The 20000-nt window shown below is 34.0% G+C and overlaps 1 protein-coding gene across 1 annotated transcript in view; it reads right to left on the bottom strand.

The window, feature by feature from the left end:
* LOC135201125 (glutamate receptor ionotropic, kainate glr-3-like) overlaps positions 1-20000 on the bottom strand; it is a 27183-nt gene that overhangs the window by 3173 nt on the left and 4010 nt on the right. The window contains exons 2-4 of the mRNA XM_064230001.1: positions 15143-15363; positions 13320-13485; positions 2329-2570 (exon numbers count right to left, since the gene is read on the bottom strand). Of these exons, the coding sequence (XP_064086071.1) occupies positions 2329-2570; positions 13320-13485; positions 15143-15363 (629 nt within the window). The remainder of the gene's footprint in view (positions 1-2328; positions 2571-13319; positions 13486-15142; positions 15364-20000) is intronic.

Raw genomic sequence — 20000 nt, 5'->3', positions numbered from 1 at the left:
AGGACCTTTGTACACTCTATTTGTGCAATATCCTTTTGATAGTGTGGGTACCATATCATATTGCAATATTCAAGTGGACTACGAACATACGTTTTATAAGGCATAATCATGTATTCAGCTTTTCTTGTTTTGAAGTGCCGTAACAACATTCCCATTTTTGCTTTACATTTTGCCAAAAGAATTGCTATTTGATCCTTGCATAACATGTTCCTATTCAACATCAAACCAAGGTCTTTAACTGCTTCCTTATTTGCGATTGTCTCATTATTAGGTCCCCTATATGCATAAAGCTTTCCCTCTCTATCTCCATAATTTATTGATTCAAATTTATCAGTGTTAAATACTATCCTATTTACCTCTGCCCATTCATATACTTTGTTAAGGTCTCTTTGTAGCGCGTTCCTATATTCATAACAAGTAATTTCTCTACTTATGCTTGTTTCATCAGCGAAACTACTCACTACCGAGTCCTTAACATTACTGTCTATGTCTGCAATCATAATAAAAAACAGTAATGCAGCTAGCACCGTGCCTTGTGGAACACCGGATATTACCTTAGCTTCATCCGATTTCTCATCGTTTGCAATAACTATCTGTTTTCTGTTGTGTAAAAATTCTTTTAACCATCTTCCTACTTTGCCCCCTATATTATGTTTTCTAATTTTCTTCGCTAATATATTATGGTCCACCTTGTCAAAAGCTTTTGCAAAGTCTAGATAAACCACATGTTTCTTTTCCGTGTTTCATATTTTTGTATATGTTCTCACGGTGGACTAGCAGTTGGGTTTGTGTATTTTTTCTGGGTACAAAACCATGTTGTCCTATATTAAACAAATTATTTTTTATTAAATGTTTCATAATATTTTTCTTCATTACCCTTTCATACACTTTCATAATATGTGTTGTTAGACTCACGGCCCTATAATTACTTGCCTCTAGTCTTGATCCACTTTTGAAAGTAGGGGTAATATATGCTAATTTCTGCTCATCATAAATCTTGCCTGTACTTACACTTTGTCTTAATAATATTACAAGGGGCTTTGCGATAGAATGAACTACTTTCTTAGCAAATTAGCAGGGACACCATCAGGCCCTGCTGCTGCTCCATTTTTAATTTCATTAATACCCAGCACTATATCGGTTTCATTAATATCTATGTCTGATAAATATGCTCTATTTTCATCATTTATTTCTGTATCTTTGTCTTCATTATCAGTTCTAGGGGTAGATTCTCCCTTATATCTTTCTGCCAATATGTTGCATATTTCCTTTTTTTCATTTGTTAATCTCCCTTCAATTCTTAGAGAGCCTATTTCTATTCTTCTTTTATTCATCTTTTTCGCATACGAGTACAATAGTTTGGGGTTTTGCTTGATATTTACTAGGGTTTTTTCTTCCAAGTCCCGTTTTTCATTTCCTTTGTATTGTGTTATCTTTTGTTCTGCATTTTCTATCGTGCTTTTTAGTTCCATCACTTTCCAAGCTTTTTTTTCATTTGCAAGACTTTTTTTCCACTTTCTGATTTTCTGGAACAAGGTCCTTCTGTCTCTTGGTATGCATGACTGATGTTTACTTTTCTTCTTCGGTATATATTTATCCACTATTTTCTCTAATATTTTATATAATGTCTCCGTATTTACCTGTATATCATCATTTACGAAAATGTTATCCCAACCTTTGTTTAATTCTTCATTTATTTCTGACCATTTTATATTTTTACTGTAGAAATTGTATTTTCCATATCCTTCCCACTTTTTCGTCTCTTGCTTATCTCTGTTTTCACTTGCTTTGGAATGAACAGTTAATTCTATGACATTATGGTCTGAAATATTCGCATTATAAACTATTATTTCTTTAATATAATTCACCTCGTTCACAAATACTAGGTCTAAAGCATTTTCCTTTCTTGTTGGCAGGTGATTTATTTGTTGAATGTTGTATTCTAGTAGCATATCTAATAACTTTTCGAATTGCCTCTCATCTTCTGCACTACTATTACTCTCTTTTCTTATACGTATAAATACAACCACAATCTCCTATTGTTCTTTACAATCTACGAAAGGAAAGTTAGAGTCTCCGGATAGGAGAATAGTCCAGTCCTTGTGATTTCTACATATATCATCAATTTTTCTATTATTGTGTCAAACTCTTTAGTATTAGGGGGTCTATATGTTACTATGTTCATTAATTTTTCAGATTCAAATTCTACCGCTATTAGTTCACATTCTGAGTTACTATATTTCTCATATATTTTTCCTTGTTTTATGTCTTTCCCATAAAACAAGAGAGAGAGAGAGAGAGAGAAGCTCTAAGATAATCCTAAAGTACCTGTAAAGGGTCGAATTATAACGAAGTACTGAGGGGGTGGGCGTGGCTTCAGCGAGACTATGACAACCGCGTCAGATGGGACTATCCGTGCGTGGTCAATGATGGGGTTCTTCCCATCGCTCGTTGCCATCATCAGTGTCATATCCCCTCCCTCTTTCTGGAAGATGCCAATAATGCCCGTCCAAGTACCATTGACCGTCGGAGTGCCAAACTGCAGGTCTGGTGGGGCGGTGATCTTGTATCTGGGGGAAGCAATTGAAACGCTTTATTATGTTTTACTTTTGCGAGTGATTCAGTTTCGTGCAGTCTCTTAACTTTTATTGAGTGGTTCCATTCCGATAAGTTAAGGATTTTGTGTATAAATGGGATATATTATATATATATATATATATATATATATATATAGATATATATATATATATATCATACATACATATAATATATATAAGATACATATATGTATATATATATATATACATACATACATTATAATAAATAAAGGTGATGCCACAGGGGAAGATGGAAGGGCGAAAAAGCTTTTTCGCCTTTCCTTTTCCCTCCGTGTATGGCATCACCTTTATTTACACATAGCATCACGTTTTATATACTTCGTGACCAAGTTACTCATATATATATATATATATATATATATATATATATTTATATATATATAGATATATTTATATATATATATATATGTATATATATATATATAGTATATATATATATATATATATATATATATATATATATTAGGGCTTGTGCCTTGTATGATAAGGCGCCCTATGAGGTAATGTTAGACTAGCGATAATCTTACGCTAAGTCGGTTGGTATTGCACTTCCATCTTCAATGGAGTGTCTGGGGGTTTGTAGATTCACTTACGAAGTCGGTATTATCTTTACGACGATGTGTTAACTCATGGTTCGGTGAGGTTTCTTGTAGAAACACAAGGTATAAAAAATAGGTATATTCTTCTGAAGTTTTCATGGTTGAAGATCAGGTATGATTGTACAAGTCTTCTAATAACGATAGCTTGATCGCTTCTGCCAATGATGATGGCTAATCCTATTCCTCTACATGATAAAGCTTAGTTAAAGAGGTACAGGTCTTCTAATGACGATAGCTAACTCTCTTCTGCTCGTCTACCATCTCTGTTACAAGTTATGAAGGAACAGACAGTAGTTCGAACATATGACATACTATCAGATGACATAGTTTCATACGAACACACAATCAAATGACACGCTACAGATCACGTAGGCGTAGTTGTCTCAAGCAGGAGCTTGGACTAATGTTTTATAAACAATTGAATGCTACAGGTGCGGCATGTTATCTTAGCCTACTTTTATTGTATACGTCAACTTTAGCGTCTCTAGTCTGATCACATTCCTGCAAGCAATCTGGTTGACCTACTTTAGTGTTTAGACTTTTATTTTATATAATGGACTAACTTCCATTCCAATTTTTATTATGTAACCAAACCTTACATCACTCGGTCAGCTACCAAAAAACCAACTACTGAATATTACTCAAACTTGACTTGCATTTGACTTATAGGAGTGTGATACAGACACTATGTGATATATATATATATATATATATATATGATATAAATATATATATATATATAAGTAAATAAAAATTCATGGTGTACATGAATTGATTCAAGTAATAAAATATAAAACAATGATATTGGTAAATAATGGTGATCACGTGATATATAATGATACAGTTTTTTCACTTCATTTCATTAAGATACATATGCTACAGAAAATACTAATGTACTCTGACAATTGCATAGAATGAAGATTAACATGATAAAAACAAAAATCATATTTTAACTGATAAAAAATTTCATATATGAATTGATAAATTATTAATGTTTATGATAACTGTTTATATATCTGATTCATTAATCAATATACTAATCTATATATAACTGGTAACACGATTGATAGGCTACCTGATTTGTTTTATTCATATAATTATGATTAATATATGTGCACTTTAAATAGATTCCTATTGCGTACACGCAAAGATATATTTAGATTCTGTTATTTATGATCATTTATATAAGAGATTCCTATTGCGTACACGCAAAGATATATTTCGACTCTGTTATTTATGATCAATTATATATAGGATACATGATACTTTATATATATAGGATACATGACCGAGGTTATACTACTTCACTTTCAACTAGCTTTCGAACAACTTTTCGTCCATTACACAGTTCCAGACAACCACCTTTAGCCAAATGAAACGGCCTTTTTCAATGGTTAAAACAAGGGGAAAATTTGCCTGGGCGGGTCCAACGTTCTATTTTGCGCTCATACTTATTCTCTGCATCCTAAGCTACACGATTCCGTTCGCGATGAAAAAAAAAAATCATCCCCAGCACGAGTCCTTCGCCAGCAGCAAAGTAGAGTTGAATATCCTTCGGGTCGTAATTGTCGGAAGTATGTCCCTTTTGTAGTCGATCTCCACAGCCGCCGGAGCGTTCCGCATCAAAACGAGATTAACGACGAGATACGGTGTCGGTCGAAAAAGTCCATGAAATTCCTTTCACATTGTAGGCGGTTGTTACTTGACTGTAGCCGTCCGCTGCGACGAACGATTTTTTTTTTTAAGTTGCGATGTGAAACTCTCGTACTGCAGGATACTGTAACCAGGTTCCATTAATCAGCCTGCAAGTGAAATTATACTTGTCACAAGGGCAAAGTAAATTCAGACGACATCCAAATACAGGGGAGGGGAGAGAGCCATTTAGACCAGACTTAACCCACATGAATTCGCTGATATTTTGGAATTCAAAAGAGTCCGCTGTACAAACTTTTTTATCCATGGCATTAACAATGAGTGAACCTATCCAGGTCTATGATGAACTTGTTAAAAATATCCATAATTATAAAAAATAAATAGATATCATTATGAATCTCAAAGAAAATTCGATATTACTGGTAGTAAGTTACTAGACAAAGAAGTGGAAAACGGAGCTAATTGTAAGAATGCCAGGCAACATACGAGTCAAAGAGAAGATTAATCATGATTCTATGTGCCCTAACAAAAATTTCATATTCAATTTTCTCGTGCGCATCCTCTGAGGTTAACTTTTAAAACATTATTAATAGGTAGGAGATGCAACGAAAAACCCACTATGTAACTAATTTCTATATAAACTTTGGGTTTTTCAAGAAAATGTAACATTTTCCCATGAATGTGATTTACCTGGATTGTAATAAGCTAATGTTGCCAGTAAATAATCCATATCCATATCGTGATACTTCTAAATGTCTATGAGGTTCAGAAAAAATTAATTCATTTTGATGTTATAGAAATTCTATTTCCTTATTTTGTTTATTAATTTTAAAATGATTGCAAAGTTGCATTGCGCATACCGATAGACACTTGTACCTAACGTCTGCCTTGCCCATGAGAAGTTCGGGCTAAGCATTCCTTTCTCCAGCAACCTGCTGCAAGCAGAGACGACACACAGATGAAGCCTGTGTAAGCAGATTATTGAGGTTAAAAGGAACAAATGCTGATACGGCAATGATGACGTCGTCACTTGGCAGGAGATTGCTCTCAGCCAGCTAAGAGTTACGTTACTTGCTGTAAGAGATACGACTTTAGGATAAATTTTTTGTTTTTTGTTTTTTAATACTCGACCCACACGAAAAGAATGTCTGAAAAAAAACAGTACCAAAATTGAACAATATATTAGTTTCACGTTGGAAATCTGCATAATTGTAATTATGTTAAATTAAATATTCCTTATTCAAACTACATGGAAAAGGTTTCCATACAAATTTTATATATATTATTAGCCCTGTATAAGATCATATAGGATTATTTCATAGATAACATTTTCACTTCTAGACTTCCTGACTTTAAAATCTCTTTTATTTTATTTTATTTATTTTTATTTTATTTATTTATTTATTTATTTAATTTTTTTTTTCATGACTACGATATAAATCACCGGGACAGACAATATGTCAGTAGATTTTGGATATGTGTTTGAACTTTAAGCTTATTTGTCATTACTAAAGCGTTAAGTTAGAGTTCAAATCTCCTTACGCATATATATTTGGATATTTAATTATCTATGGTTACGTTTTGCTTATTGATTTTATCGTGATTCCTTTTTATTATAATTTGTAACCCTTCCGCCACTTTCTTACGCGAGTGTATTTATATTGACTCCACTTGTATCCATATTTATTTTGATTTTTTTTTTTATATTTGATTTATTTATAATTTTTTGTTTTTTTTTTTTATTTTTTTATATCAATTTGATAAAGTTAATGGTTGGCTTGAATAATGTTGGAAAAGTTGTTCTAGCGGCACCCGTACCCGTATAAGGCTACTTGTTGCGGCAATCAATTCCTAGAAGATACAAGATATAAATGATAAAATGGGTATTTAAAACCGCGAGAACCGCTATATAAATTCTATAAATCCAGTTTCGGAATCCAATATCACGAGTTGTAACTCGTAAGACATTGACACTTCCTATTTAATTATCCGTATTCTACCAAACCGATTGACTCTGGGTGATAAAATATATTATTGGTTTTCTTAATGGAAAAGAATTTACACAACGTGTTAAGGAGATTATTATTGATTTACACCACCCGAGTCACGATATTATGTGTTGAATTCCATAGTTTACTGATTTAGCACTCATAAATATTCGTAACGCACTCAATTGCGGTGTTTGTTTTTTATGCTATTAATTCTATATAACGTGTCAAGGAACTATTAACACTAAGAAATGTTTATTCCCTCTGTCAGACTCGTAATCTGTTAATATTCTACGTATATTCTTTCAAGGATTGATTTGGCACAGGATAGGCTCCTAAACTGACAGGTGTCTTAGTGTATCCCTCGTTTTCATGACACGTGTTACAATTAGTTATGTGCTTTTTATATCTGTAAGCATTGTAGGCCAGTAAAATAGTGATTTGGCTTTCTGTGACATAGTAGGGAAACCTGGATTGACGGAATGCAAACCAGTTTATGACGATTGGTATGAAAGAGATTATTACTACTACCTGGTCGTTAGTCATCTGCTGCGTTCTTCGCGGGTTTTCCTCGTCACAGACCTGACATAAAATCAATTAACCCACTTTGATTCACATTATTTCATGATACACATACTTTAAATATACTTTTGCTTTAGGGTTTCTGCTCGAAGTGTTTATTGTTTTTGCCTAGCCACTGACCCTGTTTCCGTTTCGAAGTGTTTATTGTTTGGTGTTTATTGTTTTGCTTATCGCTGTTGACACTTGCTTTGTTCAGTTTGTAACAGTTCTGCGCTCCGACCCAGATATTCAATGCTCGCGATCTCTTGGGTTAAGGAATTTTCTTGTTTAGATACGGTTTTAACAATAGGCACGATGTTTCTATATCTTTTAGTCCAATTAATGGTTCTTTGCTGTATGGTGCGGGATTGCGGGATAATGCGTCAGCTATGATATTTGCTTTCCCAGGTAGATATCTTATCTTGGCTCCAATAACCTGAATGATCATTGTCACCGAGTTCCTTTTGGACTGTGATTAAAGCCTTTTGAAAAACTCGGTAAAGGACTCATGTTCAGTAAGGACTTTATCAGGATAGCCATAGATTATGAACTTAAAATTTAATAGTGTTAAAATACCTAGCCCTTCCTTGCCTATTACTGCATATTTACTTTCAGAGGGCTTTAGTTTACGTGAATAAAAAGCTATAGGGAAGAACTGTTTATCATATTCTGAAGTAGTATCCCTCTTACCCCTTGTCTGAGGCGTCTGTTGCAATAAAAAAAATTCTTTATTAAATCAGGGATTTGTTTTTAAGTTAGGTGAGCTGCATTTTCCGCTTTTAAGATATCGAACGCCTGTTGATGCTTTTCAGACCATAATAAATCTACGCTCTTCTTCGTAAGATCTGTTAAAGGAGCTGTCATGATTGAAGAGTTACATATTTACATACGATTGTAATACCCACTACAGCGCAAAAGTGCTGTATCCCCCTTTTACGTTAATAGGTACCGGAAGTTATGAATAGCCGACACCTTACCTTGGACTACTTTAAGACCTTGACTAGACACATAAAACCTAGATAAACATGTTCGTTTTTTTTTTCGGTTTTTAAAAACTCACATTTAGATATTTTACTCTGAGATTATTTGTCTTTGTCTCTGTAGCACTAGCTCTAGTTTATGTGAATGTATTCTAAGGTATTAGAAAAGCATGTAGGGTATCCCCTAAAAGTCTCCAAACACTATATTATAATTTGGGGCGCAACGTAAGCCGGAGGCATACGTAAAAAATTGATAATGTCCCCTGAGTGTGCTGAAAACTGTGTATGAGGTACAATCACTTAGGTAATGGTATCTGGTAAAAGCCTTTAAGTAAGTCCAAGCTGGTGAAAAATTTATTCTAACCTAAACAGAGATAAGATGTCGTCGGTACATGGCACTGGAAACTATCGGGAGTCGTTTCCTTGTTTAAGCGACAGAAATCTACGCAGATACGCCAAGTCCGATCTTTTATGGCATGACGTTTGAGGGAAAAATTATATGGGCTTATTTGATTTCCTAATGACTCCTATTACTAACATATTTCAACTTCGTCATTTATCTCTATTTTGAAATTTCATTGAGAATCTATAGGAAGGTACGTAAATAGCTTTATGTTTGTCCTTAGACCGTGTTTTGTGTTAAATTACATCCGTTTTTTCCAGAGATCACTCGCCAGTGGAGAAACTTCCTGGTATTCAGGTAAAAGATAAAACAAAAAAAAAATTTCTGCTGAATCACCTCTGCTTGAATGACTTTACGGATATTACTTTAGATAGATTATCAGAAGAGATTCATCTACGACTGGTTGGGGCGCGGGATTAAAAAATTTAGCAACAACTAAAAAAATGCGATATTTATAACTTCCGTATCCACGATATGTATACTTTTAGGGCTTTGTTCGCGGAAATCGTTATATTTCAGAGTGTCGGGAAGGATTAAAAATTTCATTTCCCAGCAAAGTCTTTTTACACGCACTAAGACATTCGAGGGTGCATGCTTCTCGAGATTTTGCGTGCAAACTACGACTGCGGTTGTGGGAGAATTCTGTTGGGTCATTTGCAAACAATGTTATATTTATTTTGAGACAAATGTTATAGTTCCTTTATATAAGTTATTATTTGATTAACTGTCTCATTTTTGTTCAAACGGATTTTAATATGTTTGAAGGTTTATAGGATTTTCTTTGATAAACACGCCTTATTTTGCAGGATGTAAGATAATATTTTGTATACCCCTAGATGGATCTTACAATTACACTAGATACAGATCAATGTTTTTTATAAACTATAGAGGTATCTGTAAGCGCTCGCTTATCCGGACTTCTCATTAGGAAGTTCGAACAACAGACGGTGAGTCCGTAAATACAGGATATTACGTGTACTAAAGAAATAAATACAAGATACTCTAATTTTTACTGCGCGTACAGTTGGGCTTAATCACCATAATATATTATAACTTAATGTATTAAATTACTAGAACCTGCTCTGATTACTTGATACTGTCGTGTGATGCATAGGGAAATTCCTTTTTAATTTTAAAAAGGTATTTGGGACGTATGAACCAACATCGCTTTTCCCCACTCTGCTAGAGTCGCTTATTGTGTGGAATTTGCTATGCTTTGAACACTTCGGCAGTTTTACGACTGACCTTGACCGCTTGACTAGGTGACACAGTCACCGAGTTTGCTTGTTTGATTCTGAACGGGCTACTGTTTCTATTTCTTTTTGTAATAATTAGGATCCTTCTATTTATTACCATCGCAACGTATTGTGTGTTTTTTTAGCATTATTGTTTGCTGGTTACGTATAAAGCAATGAATGACGAACTATTAGGACTGAGCGATTACTAATAAGACAAGTTACTCACTACTGCATTCAATATTAACTGTTGTACTCATCTTTGCTAAAATTTGAAATAGTGAGGGATCCTGGTCAGCGCATTTTTAGGCCTGATGAAAGTTTTTACAGACATGTTATTCCTTGCAATCCAGCCATATTTTTAAAGTTAAGTTGAGTCATTGAGGTTCGATATTTTATATAACTCAAAAAACTCAAGGCTAAAACTGCGATCGGGGACTTTGCAAAGGAGCATTTATTGTCATGACCCGAAATAGTGTTACCTCTAATTTATATAGATTTGTACGGGTGTTCCACTTATTTTTTGTGTGTTTTTCTAATCACTACGTGTGCTTAACGACCCTATCCCATTGCATTCTGTATAAATACAGAACGTCCACTGCGTAAACGCATATTCACTGTTTAATATGATTTGTTACGTACGAAGGATTAATAATCACCCAAAATGATAAAATTAACATAGTATATGATTATGATATTTTCAGTAGAACTTCTGGAAACAGACACTCAAAGATAAAAAACTCGCAGTAGCGAAATCTCAATGATGTAGATAATTTCTGTAAAAAGTAAGATTAAGAATGTCTCGTAACTTCAGCCACAGGAATAACGAAATTCGACCTGCAAAGGAAACACTCAAAGTTACTCCAAATGAATAAAAAATTGTACTTAGCTTGCTTTTGTGGGAAGTCACGGTGTTCCGTAACGAAACACACGCCTTGGTCCTCCTTCTCTATTTAGCGGATGACCTGGTTTGGCTTCAGTTTCCCCCACCCCGTGCGCGTTGTTTCGATGATTCGAGCCCTTGAAAATCCGATGCTGCAGACGCGTTCGGTTTGTTTCTTGCAGTGCCGGAAACGCTCACTAACGATGTTTTCTTGAATGATTCTAATGAGAGACGAAGCTTCCGTTGCCGTAGGAAAAAGGACACGTTCGGTTTGTTTCTTGAAGTTATTCACTAACGATGATACTAAGTTGCTTGACGAATCTTGTTGTTTTCTGAAGTCGCTCACTAACGATGATACTAGGTTGCTTGAAGAATCTGCTGCTTTCGTCGTCGTTGACTTCATGATTTATTATTCTGTTTTTTTTCTTCGTAGGACGTTGTAGAGTTCTTCTGGTACGCTGGCCACCAATATTAGGGCTTGTGCCTTGTATGATAAGGCGCCCTATGAGGTAATGTTAGACTAGCGATAACTCTTACGCTAAGTCGGTTGGTATTGCACTTCCATCTTCAATGGAGTGTCTGGGGTTTTGTAGATCACTTACGAAGTCGGTATTATCTTTACGACGATGTGTTAAACTCATGGTTCGGTGAGGTTCTTGTAGAAAACACAAGGTATAAAAAAATAGGTATATTCTTCTGAAGTTTTACATGGTGAAGATCAGGTATGATTGTACAGTCTTCTAATAACGATAGCTTGATCGCTTCTGCCAATGATGATGGCTAATCCTATTCCCTCTACATGATAAAGCTTAGGTAAAGAGGTACAGGTCTTCTAATGACGATAGCTAACTCTCTTCTGCTCGTCTACCATCTCTGTTACAAGTTATGAAGGACAGACAGTAGTTCGAACATATGAACATACTATCAGATGACATAGTTTCATACGGACACACAATCAAATGAGACACGCTACAGATCACGTAGGCGGTAGTTGTCTCAAGCAGGGAGCTTGGACTAATGTTTATAAACAATTGAATGACTACAGGTGACAGCATGTTATCTTAGCCTACTTTTTATTGTATACGCAAACTTTAGCGTCTCTAGTCTGATCACATTCCTGCAAGCAATCTGTTGACCTCTTAGATTTTGAGACTTTTATATATATGGACTAACATTCCATATTTTTATTATGTAAACACTTACATATATATATATATATATATATATATATATATATATATATATATATATATATATATATATATTTACATAGATTATTAAGTCGGCTTCCTCTTAATATAGTTCATGGATAACCTTCGCATATTATTGATGGCAGACTGTCCTAAGTCACTGATAGGGCAAACATTTTTTGTCCTAATATTGTTTAAAGGAAACGCTTATCTAATTCGTTCGTCTATCTAAAAATTACGAAGCAAACCATATAACGATACAGAGAGAGAGAGAGAGATTAATAGTTTTATCTCGCTAAAACATAAAGCACAATCGTACCTGTCGTCATTATTGCAACAAAAGTGAATTGTGACGAATTCTATGGGTACTTCTAGTACAAATGTCCTTTCTTCTGCCATCCGCTAGGATAAGGCCATTATCGCCATGATGTGGAAATAAATACTCACTAAGCTTCAATTTTATAAAAAACTAAATATTTAAGTGCCCATTTCGAGGCAAGAGGAGTAAGGTATTACTTAAAAGTCTCTCAAATAAAATGCGTATGGTAAGCTTCCTTCCTTTGCTTTCAATATGAATCTTCCGCTGAATTTAATTGATTGGTTAATAAAAGCGTAATTGGTAGTTAAGGCTGAAGTGAGGAGACTCAATAGCAAACTAAGACACCTTGTCACTTGGAATTTTATCTCCTGAACAAATAAATAACGAAAAAATTTAAAAATCTGAATTTTAAAACCGAATGATCTTCCATTAGCGATACTGATTCTGATAAATATAATTGTAAATGCCAGTAATTATTAGAATATCATAATATGCACTTTATAATACAACCAAAAGTACTCTGTTGACAGTAAACTGGGATCCGATCTCATTCCTATTGTCCAGAACTTTTCTCAAATTTTTAATTACTCATCAATTAGACAATAATTAAATATTACATAATTATTAGGAAATTCTATATTATTTTATTAGATGGACTACAGATCTTGAGGGAAACGTTCTACTAATTTAAAAACAATGAAAACAGAAACCATAAACAAGAGTATTACGTTTTCTAAAGGTCAAAAATTCTAAATATAAACGGTATAATATAAATAATTTGAAAACTGTGGCTTTCTCAGTATTAATTGTAAGCTTTGATATATAAAAAATAATGCCTCAGGGACAATATTGGTCACTAAAGATGAGAAACCAGCGGAATCCAAACATACGTAAAGTTCAGTACAGGAGACACAGCGTCGATGATCCTTTTGCCCAAACAGTCTTCCAGAAGAGCGGGTCTGGAAAGGTCCCGTCTGTTCAGCTGGAAGTCAACGTATGGAAAATAAGGCAGAGTGACAATACTTAAAAGCAGGCCGTGGAGACTTTTGGCTTCATCTGGGAAAAGAAAATGATAATGGATTAGTCTTGATGTTGCGAATCTTTAGTTAAATATTATGAATCTTGTTCTTGTTAACTTTGATGCTGGAATTACTCAACACATTATTTAACACATTAAACAGAGAGAGAGAGAGAGAGAGAGAGAGAGAGAGAGAGAGAGAGAGACAGAGAGAGAGACAGAGAGAGAGATTATTCGAAAATTCAAAGAAAAATAAAAGAAATTTTATACAGGTTACATAATATATATACTAATATATATATATATATATATATATATATATATATATATATATATATATATCCAACAGGAATTTGAGAAAGACATCTCAGGCATTTAGATGCGAATGCTTGGGATGTCCTCGTCAAGTTTCATTCGGCTATATCTTGGCTGTTGACTGCCACCACCCATCCTTATATATATATATATATATATATATATATATATATATATAATATATATATATATATATATATATATATATATATTTAAGGAGACAGAAAGAAGGAGAAAAAAATTAATTAAATAGGCATAAGGACTGTATGCCTATGTACAGCAAATCCTTCAAATCCCTCGTGTACTCACGAGGAAAAGGATTCAGTCCTACTGGTATACAGAGCCCAGTCGCCACGACCCTAAGACCTCTTGTTTTGCGACGCCATCATTGCAGAAGGAGGCAGCGACTGAATAAGGTCACTTTTTCGGAAGAAGCTATGAACAACGATAACGTGGAATAAAATGTAAAGCAAATTATAAGAATTATCATAATGAATGAATATTTCGTTATCTATGTTATTTGGACAAGGACAAGAGAATATTTAGACAAAGTTTATTTTCATTAATTAAAGTTTGGAGCGTTAAGCAAGAGTAAGCACAGACACACGCACACATACTATGTGAGTAGATAGATATATATGCATATATATATATATATATATATATATATATATATATATATATATATATATATATATATTATATATATATATATATATACATACTTACATATATATACACATATATATGGATATATGTACTATATATATTATATATATATATATATATATATATATATATATTATATATATATAATATAATTTATATGATATATATATATATATTATATATTATATTATATATATATATGTATCTATATATATAATATATGATATATACATATATATATACATATATGATACATAGATATATATATATATATATATATATGTGTATGTATTATATGTAAGTATGTATATATATATAGATATATATATATATATATATATATATATATAAATATATATATATATACATATATATATATAAATATATAAATATTCATATATACTCACATATGTATATGTGCGTGTGTCTGTGCTTACTCTTGCTTAACGCTCCAAACTTTAATTAATGAAAATAAACTTTGTCTAAATATATATATATATATATATATATATATATATATATATATATATATGTATATATGTATATATATATAGGCACTTAGTTAGTTGGTCTATGGGTAAAGAAATAAAGACTCAGATATTTATGAAGCAAACAAAGAATAATATTGATATACGATTAAATACTAGATGAGCAGTCAAATATTTAAAAAGCTACATCATCAAATTACCTTATGAATAAATATTATCTTACCCTCATTGTTCAGAAAATCTTGATCTGCGCATAAATTATTTGCATTTATACGAAGACACTGTAATTGGCCACTGAAATTCTGGAGAGCTCTGAAGGTGAGGTCACTCAGGCCGACGTACAGAGGGTGAACAGTGTTGCGGAATACTGGGGTCCAGAGTGTGGGCTGAACTTCTTCTTTCCTTCCAACCAAAAGAATTTTGGTCTCAGGTCGGACCCACAGTCTTGAAGAATGAAGGAACCTACGTAAATAAGCTTCTTAAAGAAAACTATCTTTTCTCGTATAAAAACACAATAACATACTATATTAGTCGAGACTTTCCAGCGTAAAATTATTATATGATCATATCATAAACATATGCTTCGTACTGAAGTACCATTTTCGTATGCAATTGAGAAACCTGTAGTCTTCTTTCGAGGTAACAGTTGATAAACGCAGCAGATATACTTAAACCTAATCTTTGTTGGTAACCACAGGTTACAATGACATGGTGTGTGAATGTTTAATATCGATGCAAAAAAAATATAGCCTGAAAAAAAAAAATTTACAATCTAAAGAACTGTCCAGTGTGATCGTCAAGTCAAATATAAGGAATATGGTGTCAAAACATAGCCGTGTGCATATTTACCAAAACATCGCTCCGTTATCCCGAAAGGCCATGTCCACTATGAGTATTTGGCAAGCTGAGGTAACGCCACCCCAAATGAGATTCGGGTTTCCGTGGTATCTCCCTTCAAGGGTTGCCAGATCGACAACACGCAGCGGCATCGGTGAAAGAAAGCTTAATCTGTAATATTCAAGACGAATTATCCTCATATTCCTTCAGTTTATATATGATTGTCGTCTAAGGAGACATTAGCTAATATGGAAAGCTTTTGTTATTGAAATCATGAATACAACTAGTGATCTTATTTATTATAATTATATGAGAATTTTAAAGTTAGAATATAAAATAGGCTGTTAAGAATGGATTTAAGAACTTGTTTCAGAAATCAGTAGTTTGATTTATCCTCTAATTAACAACTTTGGTTCAACATATACATATACTAGAAATTGGGTTACTCATTGCTATGAATACAGAAGGAAGAAGTTAATTGCCTACTGTGATAACCAAATCTAAATGCTGAAAACACAAAATGTTAATACTTTCTTGGACTTCCCTCTAACGTAGAAAATTAGTTAATTAATTATGCATAAATCATGATGGCCAAATGTTCAATTCTATATAAGATCTTTGAAACCCACATTGCTAGTAGCCTGAATAATGCTAACCCACAACTCCACATTTTCATTTTACTAATCAGCGTTGGCTCTTGTCCAATGAAGGTGGAAATTTTTGTACTCATTTCCTCTGGATTTCAGCGCCTTCAGTGAAAAGCACAAACAAAGATAATATAAAGTAATAAAAATGGTAAGATATAGTGAATGTGACCATTAGACCCTTCATAATTGTTACATAGCCACAAAAAGCAGAAAACTGATTCTTTAGATACGAGAAAGTTTTATCATTCATACTTGACTGATTTTAATTAGATTTAGGCTTTCGTATCGAGCACCAGTTCAGCACTTATGACAGTGAAAAGATGGAGTCAGAGTGGTTGGACAGCAAGTTAAGTAGATCAAGAACATAGAGGAGATAAAACTCAAGGATCTCAAGTCTAAAGTTTGAACGGGGAGGAACCCTCACAATTGTGCTGGGAAGTGATAGTTATTTAAGTTGGACAGCATGACAGAAGAAAGTAAGCTGGAATGGAGGTAAAGTAAACGGCTAAAAACTGGATAATCTAGGGGGAGTTAGATAGATAGATAGATAGATAGATAGATAGATAGATAGATAGATAGATAGGTAAGTTTAATACCTGATAATATAGTATGCAAAAGATCTTTGGCCATCTTGAGTAATCAAGACGAAATGACATTCTTGCAGATACGGCTCCAAAATCTCCCAAGAGACTTCGGCGATCAGTTTCCCAACATTTCGCGTATCTGTCTCGGCTGAGGCATTGCGGATGGTCAGTGAGGGGTCACCTGTGACTGCTAAAGAAGGAACTTGACCGGTTAAATGCTCTAAAGAAAATGTGTCGCTTCTGTATTTAACTGTCGATTCTAAAATAACCAGTTTTAAGGAAAAAATCTACTCTCTTTATGTTCAGCTCTGAAGAAAAGATATCATTGATATATATATATATATATATATATATATATATATATATATATATATATATATATATCTATATATATATATATATATTTATTATGATCTGTCCATAAACCCTTTGTCCAAAGAAAATCCTTTTTATTGACGGCTAAAGGAAAGATATTAACACTGAGGTAATGTCTTTCCTTTCCTTGTAGGGTCAAATTCTGAACGCCTACACCAAACACATATATCTGAATGAATGTTACTAAAATAGTTTTGATGTACGGTTTACCTTCAACAGCTTCTGTCAAGATGAAAAACAAACAGAGCATAGCAAGCATCGTTCTGTAAAAGAGGAAAATATGTAATAAATTAGTCTTTAAAAAGCATGTTATTATTATTATGGAACTGAATCCCTCAATAATTTTGACCTCTATACCGGATGGTTTTGTTACGAATTGATAAAGCTCTAAAAAGAATTTAGAATACGCAGAAAACGAAATTATGGTCGATATTATTCATATCAACGCCTATAAGTTAGAAGTATTATTATTGTTTTTTTTTTCTCTATCACAGTCCTCTAATTCGACTGGGTGGTATTTATAGTGTGGGGTTCCGGGTTGCGTCCTGCCTCCTTAGGAGTCCATCACTTTTCTTACTGTGTGCGCCGTTTCTAAGATCACACTCTTCTGCATGAGTCGTGGAGCTACTTCAGCCTCTAGTCTTTCCAGATTCTTTTCAGGGATCTTGGGATCGTGCCTATTGTTCCTATGATTATGGGTACAATTTCCACTGGCATATCCCATATCCTTCTTATTTCTATTTTCAGGTCTTGATACTTATCCATTTTTCCCTCTCTTTCTCTTCAACTTTGGTGTCCCATGGTATTGAAAAAGGATGTTGTTCTTGTGGTCATCCATTTGGGCGCATGGTGATTTGTGATACAATGCTGGAGTTGTTCTGCTATTCTTGGGTGTAGGGCCTTGAAGTTTTTGAGCCAGTATCCATGGACTTCATCGGGACCTGGAGCTCTCCTGTTGGGCATTTTCTTTAGTTGGTGTCTGACTGTGCCTGTCGTGATGTCAGTGAATCTTTGTTTTATTCTCACTGTTTCTTCAGCCTTGACTTCCTTGAGCCATGTTGCATGTTTGTTGTGTGAAACCGGATTGCTCCATATGTTTTCCCAGAGTCTCTTACTTGGTTCGGCTTCAGGAATTTCTTGGTGGTTGTCTTCCCCTCTTAGTTGGCTGTATAGTCTTTTCTGGTTGGTTCCTAATAGTTTGTTCTAGTGGTATCCCTTATTCCTGTTCATGTACGTTGGATCTTATGTGCTTTGGCCTTAAGCCTCTGTTTTACATCTTCTATTGTGTTGTTTAGTCCCCTCTCGTGTACTTTGTATCTCTCGTTCAGTTCCTCCCTTGTTTTCTTGCTTCTTAGCCTTTTTTTTCTCCCATCTCTTTCAGTTTACTCAAGTCCGATCTCATCACCATGATTTGCTTTTCCGGGCGCCTTTTCCAAGGAGGTTGCTGTTTTGGTTTCTGTTGGGTTGGCTGTGCTGGTGGTCTTCGTATCCCCATCAGTTCTGCTACTAATCTTGCTCCTGCATATGTCAAGTTATTTGTTTCTGTGATATTGGTGGTGTGTATTAGTCTCATTATTTCATTGACCTCACTTGTTTTCTCCCTTAATTTCTTTATGTTGTAGGCTTTCATGGAGGGGATCTTTATTCTCTCTGTATCTGGCTCTATCCATTGTCTGATCTTTTCTACCCATTCCGTCCTGTCTGTTACTTCTTCGGTGTTTCTTCGTCTGTCGTTGTTATTATTATTATTATTATTATTATTATTATTATTATTATTATTATTATTATTATTATTATTGAGTTGATCATGTTTTCCCCCTTAAACTATCCGAGAGACCATGAACTTATTCCAAGGTTTTAAAAATTAAATAAGCGAGTTACGAAATCCGCGATGCATTTTTTATGTTCCTCACTTGTTATCTGACCAAGAGAATCTACGCACTCATGTTGTTCCCAAGGCCATTTGAGGCCTTGATAATTAAAAAATAACTTTCAAGCAGGAAAAAACCAAGCTTTAAACTCTACGAAGTTTTGTTGAAGGCCATGGAGTCATAATTATGTGTAACATTTGAGAGCATGTATTTGTGAACACCGTGTCTTAGTTAAATATGGTATGCTCGCACCGTAGAGTTTATATGAATTATGTATGACAGAAACTACCCTATTTTGCTACTAAAACACACATACACACACACACATATATATTATATATATATATATATATATAGTATATATATATATATATATATGTGTGTGTGTGTGTGGTGTGTGTGTGTGTGTTTGTGTGTGTGGATGTATGTAGGTATGTAGGTATGTATGTATGTATGCATGTACGAATATATGAAATACTGGGTAAATGCGGTGAAAGATGTACTGGACATGACGAGCCTTAATATCTAAAAAGTTTTGATCCGTTTGTGAGTTTAATGTCTGTAAGCACTGGGTTGTTTGGCGTGCTGCTGATAAGCCCTCTATGTATATGTATGATCCGGACATTATAATGGAAGTTCACTTTACAGTGTTCATCGGAGATTCCAAGTTAAATCATAGAAACGGCAGTGACACGTGTTTTTTCCTTTGGAGACACCAAGTTTTGTTGTTGTTTTAGATTAAACTGGCCTTATGACAGCACGGGCTC

The sequence above is a fragment of the Macrobrachium nipponense genome, chromosome 28 (genome assembly GCF_015104395.2).
Source record: "Macrobrachium nipponense isolate FS-2020 chromosome 28, ASM1510439v2, whole genome shotgun sequence".
Classification (NCBI taxonomy): Eukaryota; Metazoa; Arthropoda; class Malacostraca; order Decapoda; family Palaemonidae; genus Macrobrachium; species Macrobrachium nipponense.
The sequence above is the reverse complement of the archived record's forward strand: the minus strand, read 5'-3'. Positions and strand labels throughout refer to the sequence as shown.